This window comes from Zerene cesonia, chromosome 22, assembly GCF_012273895.1.
Source record: "Zerene cesonia ecotype Mississippi chromosome 22, Zerene_cesonia_1.1, whole genome shotgun sequence".
Taxonomy (NCBI): Eukaryota; Metazoa; Arthropoda; class Insecta; order Lepidoptera; family Pieridae; genus Zerene; species Zerene cesonia.
Genome location: NC_052123.1, coordinates 3,014,019 through 3,020,180, shown reverse-complemented (window position 1 = coordinate 3,020,180; position 6,162 = coordinate 3,014,019). Strand labels below are relative to the sequence as shown.

Genomic DNA, 6,162 nt, shown 5'->3' with positions numbered 1-6,162 from the left:
GTAATTAATATAATACCTTTTATAATGTGGAACATAATATATAAATAAAATAAAAATAAAATAGCCTTTATTGCTGAACTTATTTTACAATGATTTTCTATACAAACATGTTTACTTTATAAGGTTTTTTTTTTTCTTTTTAAATCGAATATATATAATATATTCGGTTCACAAATGGAAAACCTGTCGCGGATGGACAGTGAGAGAAACAATATTAAACCCGTATAACACCCAGAAAAAAGTTGTAATATATTCTAATATAATATAACATTTGTCCAAGTTTGGAAATAATTTCTAATGATACAATTTTCAGTGTTAAATGCAATTCAAAAATTTTGTAATATAACTGATGACATGATATTATTGGTTGGATTTCATTAATCTGTTTATTCTTACATTAGAACATTAACTGTTCAAAATAATTTTAAAAAGGAGTCGAGGCAGTCAACGAGTATAAGATAAAAGCTAAGATAATGTTAACAAAACCAAATACCTGTAATTACTCTGATAGCACAAAGCAGCATATAGCGTCAGAGTGTGCGAGTGGAAGCTTAGAAGTTTGTCCATTTCTATCAGCTCCAGGATGTCTATGCAACGATCCTCCTCTGTAATAAAGAAATACGACTTATGTAGTATATTTACAAAACATAAGAACATGACACAACTGTAACTTCATGAAGATTTAACCGACGTTCCAAAAACGAAGGAATTCTCAATTTGAATCGTATTTTTTTATTTTGCCACTCGATTATTCCGTGGATTTTTAACCTAATGGCGTGATTCCGTATGTGTTTGACGGGTTTGACATTCGGTCCCATTTTAGAATCTGGATTAGAACCTCACTCCCGGGACATCGGTGACTTTTATTTTTTTTAAGTTGGATTATTATTTAAAAAGGAAAAAACACATACCTGGTATATGTAGAGCTAACATAGACACCGCGTCTTCACACAACATGGACCAACCGCGGATGTCAGAGAGCTTCAGTGCATGAACTTGTAGTGATTGATTTGGGACCTACAAAAATGAGATATAGATTTTCAATTAATAATACAAATAATAAAAAATGTACTTTTTTCATTTAACCAACGAATATAAGCAAGGACATCGGTACAATTTAGTTAAATAAAATCAAGAAATAGTAAGTAGTAGCTTAACTCAGGCTATTGGTGTCCCCCAAGGATATATACTAGGTAGGTTTGCTCTTTGATATATTTAATTAGAGACAAACTTACTCTGGCCCATTGGTGAGGTTTCAAGCATTGCACTTTAAGCCTGGGCGGGAACTGTGGTATCACATGTTTATCACTCGTAGGTAGCACGGCGGCACTTAGCGGTAAACTGGTAGAAGATCTGCCTAGTTCTATTTGGAGTATTTCCTTTGATGTTGCTTCTACGAAAATAGCTGGGAAGAGCTTTGTTTCTGGCTCCATCTGTGAAGAAGTAAAAGTTTATATCAGTTTACTAATTTGCTAGCTATGCTAAAGAAAAAAGTTAAAATTCAAAATGTAATGGATAATTCTCTTCTCTTGTTGGAGAAAGTAGGAATTTTTTTTTAAATTTTTTTTCCAATCTAAATAACCGGGCACATCACGAATATAGTCTATATGAACTTTTATCACTGGATTCATACAAACCTTAAATTTAAAGCTAGTATCTTTCCCTTCACATGTAAAAGCGACAGTTCCAGTGGAAGTATCCACAGAACATCCAATGAACATGCCCTGAGAAGCGCCTTTGGCCGTGGCTTCCGCCATTACTTCGTTGTATAACTCATCTGCTCGGACTACGTAACACGATTGGCGGTTTACACTGAAATAAAAAAAAAGAAAACAAAAGGTTTATAATACCCTGAACACAGAAATACAGTTTTCATATAAATTATTTTTATGTTAACGTACTTCACGATATATTTTTTTTTTATGTCCTAGCGGGCAACTGAGCTGGTGGTTCGCCTGATGGTAAGCGATCACCACCGCCCATGAACATTCGCAAAGGTAGTGCCTCTGCGAATGCGCTGCCCGCTTTTTTGGGGTAAGGGAAAAGGAATTAAGAAAAAAGGAATAGGAAAGAAAGAAGGAATGGACTGAGACGGGTGAGGAAAAGGAAACGGGCCTCCGGTTCCCCCACTCACCGTACGAAACACAGTGGCATGCCACTGTTTTACGCCGGTTTTCGGGTGTGGTACTTCCCCGCTGCGAGCTGGCCCAATTCGTGCCGAAGCGTGCTCGACTCCCACAATAACTCCCACAACAAAATATATTCAATTAATGTAATTTATAAAGCCCCTTAAATATATATCTCTCAATATAAAACAATATATTCTTAGGATTATAACTGATTCATTGAAAGCCAATAAAAGCATTGTATTAAAAAAGGTTTTAAATAAAGAAATGATCAACTAAATACTGCTTACCTTTCTATAACCCTATCATAATCATCGGTAATGATGACAGAGGATTTAGTGACTTTGTTCTGATTGAAGTCCTTCGAATGCAAGTGGTACTGCGTTGTCACCCAGCCTATGTACACGTGCGTTGGATCTTGACCGGGAAAAATTCTGGAAGTAAGTTTTTTTTTTATAGATTATCGTATTTCTTATAAAAATCAGTTTTATAAATTTGAGGGCTTAGGCCATAATCGACCACGCTGGCCAAGTGCGGGTTGGCAGTCACATGCCGTCGAACTTCTGATTCTTGGACATGCCGGTTTCCTGACGATGTTTTTTTCACCGTTTTAAGCAGTGGTGATGTTATCCACATGTGCAGCTAAGTTGAAAAATCAATTTATTTCCTGCACGCACGTCCGGTCTCGAACCCCACACATACAAATTATTAATTATATTGAAATTCTCTTACTTCCAAACACTACTAAACTTTCTGTATCTTACCTAACACCGTAGAAGTATTCATTAATGAGTTTTAAGCACTCAGCATCGAAGATCTCATTGCCGACCGTCTCCGTGGTGGACGCCGCGAGGTTTGTGGTCGTCATTTGCTTGCGTTCTTGGGTTGGTGTGGCCACCGTCAAGTTAGTCTAGAGAAATTTTTTTAAGTCAATAATTTTGTTTGTTATTTTGGAATGCTTAATTACATTTTTGTAGAGATGGTAACTTCTTGCAAGAAAAGTAAGAAGCTTGTTATTCCTTTAAATAATGTATTTTATTTATTATTTGTAATACACAATATATTCCAGAATAGAGAGACAAGAAATTAATATACAATTTTAAGTACATAGACGTACTAATTGCTAAGATTACCAGGTGAGTAAACTCAAACTAATTTTCTGCCGAAATCCGTTAAAATTGACATTTACAGCATTTAGTAACTAAGAACTAAATGACATAAGAAAGACGTTATAAAATCTCTCAGTGAAATAAAACTAGAAAAAATCTTATAATACCCACTGTTATCAACATTTGGTTTCATTAAGCTATGAAACTCAACTATGAAACGATTATAGAACTAACGCAACTCCTTCCAAACTTAAGCAATTATTCAAGAACAGAGAAATCACATCTGTTTCACAGTAAACATCAAAACGAAGATATTATAAGCTAGAAGGAAACACTGGCATAGAGTGAGGACTAACAAATGGTAGCATGGATAGAACATAATGAATGATGATACACATACAGACAGCGTGACAGACAGACAATGATAACTTACGTTCAAGCCACTCTGGCTGCCGTACGTGTTCCCATTACTTCTACCTTGCATGTTATATCTCTGATTTGCCTTTGGAACATCAGACAGAATTAAAATGCAAACGGGGTACTTAATGACAATTGGGATTCAATGAATGGTTGAACTTTATTGACCCGGGTGTCAAGATTTCTGTTTTATCCCAAGGGAGCATTTAATTGGGATAAAAAGTGTCCTATCACCCATCTCAGCTCATACTCTGTCTGCATATCTAATTTCATCAAATTCCGTTCAGTATTTTCAGTGACGAACAAACATCCAAACAAATTAACTTTCACATTTAATATCAGTTTTTTAAATTTATCGATTACACTATTTTGCAACTATATACATTTATGATAAGGGTGCAATTTAAAACGTTTCGAAATAGATGATTCAAAACTATACGGACATGGATAATAATTATTTTTGACTGAACTTGAACTGGTAGCAGGGACTATCAAACTGACAGGGACTATCAAACTGACACAATCTAAAGGAAAGCAAGCAAAAATATGTAATATGTTTCAGAACATTAAAACTTAAAAGATCTAAATAATTCTACGTGATATGAAAATCGTCTAGGGTAAATAAGGTTCAAATTACCTGAGAAATGCGTATTTGTGGGTTGGGTCGTCTAGCCAAGCCTCTGTCCGGTGAAACCTCGGTGTCTGTGAAGGCTTCTGGTGTTTTCGATTTTCTGGATTTGCCTCTATCCCCACTCTCTCCTCGTTTGCTCCTGAAGAATCTATAAGAAACAAACTTGAATGTAGATCTAGATAAATAATGCCAATAATCCTTTTGTTAATTTCTGTCTATGACGTGGTAACATTAAAACGATTATTGTTACAAAATTTTTACACAATTTACTTATTACTATATTTACTGATAACCTATGAGATGAGATAGATATACATTTAGATTATGTAGCATAGAAAGATATGGGATTTTTTATCTCTTCGCGTCGTTTACTCTTTTCCAGGTAAGAATTAATGAACATTTTACTTCATAGACCTTATATTCGATTTAACTTCTACTTACTTAAAAGGCGATCGTCCACGTTTGTCTTTCTTATCTTCTTGAACATTTTGTACTCCCAGTTCATACTTCGCCATTTCCGCTTCACTCGTGGATCGATGCATGCCATTTTGACCTTTAATGGTAATGAATAAGGTTTTACTTTTACAGACAATACAATTGGAGTTTTCGATCAATAGAATTATAATATGATGCTGTTCATTCAACGGATGTTCTTTGTTACTTCCTCAGGTAACAAAATTTTCTTTGAAGTTTTATAAAACAGTTTTATTTATTTAAGACGTTTCTGTCGATTTATTATAAAATATTTGGCATTATTAACAGATATTTGATAACCTTGATTACATGCGAAGGTAAAGTTATACATAGGTATAACTTTACCTTCGCACGTAATTACATTTAATAATTTACATAAGTATGTAAAACAGACAGTTCTATTAAATTGTATACTCTTTCCGTTAGAGCGATTGTCATTATACAAAATGTCGTAAATATCAATTGATGTAGGAATTTAGTTATACTGGTCTGTATATTAGTTTCAAATGTTAATAGCTTTAGGAGTTTAATATATTTGTGTTTGAGTGATATTTGGATATGACTCTATTATGTACAAACATGTAAAGCAATATTATTACATTAATAGCAAACACATATTCATTACTTGGTTTAAGTCTGTTGCTGTTTAAGCTTCTAAAACTAAAACTATAAGAAATATCTCTCTATTGAAGTAACAATAACAACATATCTTTACATAGATTGTTGTGTTCATTATATAAGTATATTTTTATCATACACAACAAATTTTGCTTACAGTTTTAACCAGCAGAAATTTTAAGTTAAGAAGATCTATAACAATTTTGAAATAAGACATTTTAGTTTACTCTCAAATTATTTTCTTTACACATATAGAAATATAGAAATTAAATCTTTCCCAAAATTTTGACAACCCTGTCACTAGGTCGCTGTAAAATGGTCGAAAAAGTATTTAATTTCTAGATGCATAATACTCGCGTAAAATCCAACACAAGATCTCATTAAGACATCATTTCATTCCAAAATAATAACACGATCATAACTAAAAAGCGAAAGACCATCTAAAGAACTAAAGAAGAAATGATATCCTCCTATTATTGGATAATATCCGCTACCTAAGGCATCACAAGAAAGGTTAGCAGGGTGTTAGACTAAATACAACCGTTAGTAGGCATTAGTTCAGAACCTGGTTGCAAATTGTAATTTTGTATGGTCACGGTGCGAGTTATGGATCCCTTTCGTGGCGGTCTCGAAGGTTGACGCTTCACTTTCACGTCTTCCTGGTTTTCGTCGTAGTGGAGACCTTGGGAAGGGGGCAAATACAGGGGCAAATGTATGTACACGAGATTTTATGAACTGGCAGGATAATAATCACTTGATGGGAGGTACACGATTTTGGTAGATCGCA

General features: G+C 34.2%; 1 protein-coding gene across 40 annotated transcripts in view; it reads right to left on the bottom strand.

The window, feature by feature from the left end:
- The window catches only part of LOC119836036 (ryanodine receptor), a 106,046-nt gene that overhangs the window by 56,024 nt on the left and 43,860 nt on the right, over nucleotides 1-6,162 (bottom strand). For 27 of the 40 annotated variants that reach the window (XM_038361207.1, XM_038361210.1, XM_038361222.1 and 24 more), the window contains 10 exons: nucleotides 5,941-6,057; nucleotides 4,725-4,836; nucleotides 4,290-4,431; nucleotides 3,669-3,737; nucleotides 2,891-3,036; nucleotides 2,417-2,560; nucleotides 1,638-1,812; nucleotides 1,236-1,433; nucleotides 912-1,017; nucleotides 494-605 (listed from right to left, as the gene is read on the bottom strand). In XM_038361207.1, the coding sequence (XP_038217135.1) occupies nucleotides 494-605; nucleotides 912-1,017; nucleotides 1,236-1,433; nucleotides 1,638-1,812; nucleotides 2,417-2,560; nucleotides 2,891-3,036; nucleotides 3,669-3,737; nucleotides 4,290-4,431; nucleotides 4,725-4,836; nucleotides 5,941-6,057 (1,321 nt within the window). The remainder of the gene's footprint in view (nucleotides 1-493; nucleotides 606-911; nucleotides 1,018-1,235; nucleotides 1,434-1,637; nucleotides 1,813-2,416; nucleotides 2,561-2,890; nucleotides 3,037-3,668; nucleotides 3,738-4,289; nucleotides 4,432-4,724; nucleotides 4,837-5,940; nucleotides 6,058-6,162) is intronic. The other 13 variants (XM_038361229.1, XM_038361232.1, XM_038361235.1 and 10 more) reach the window with 2 other exon arrangements.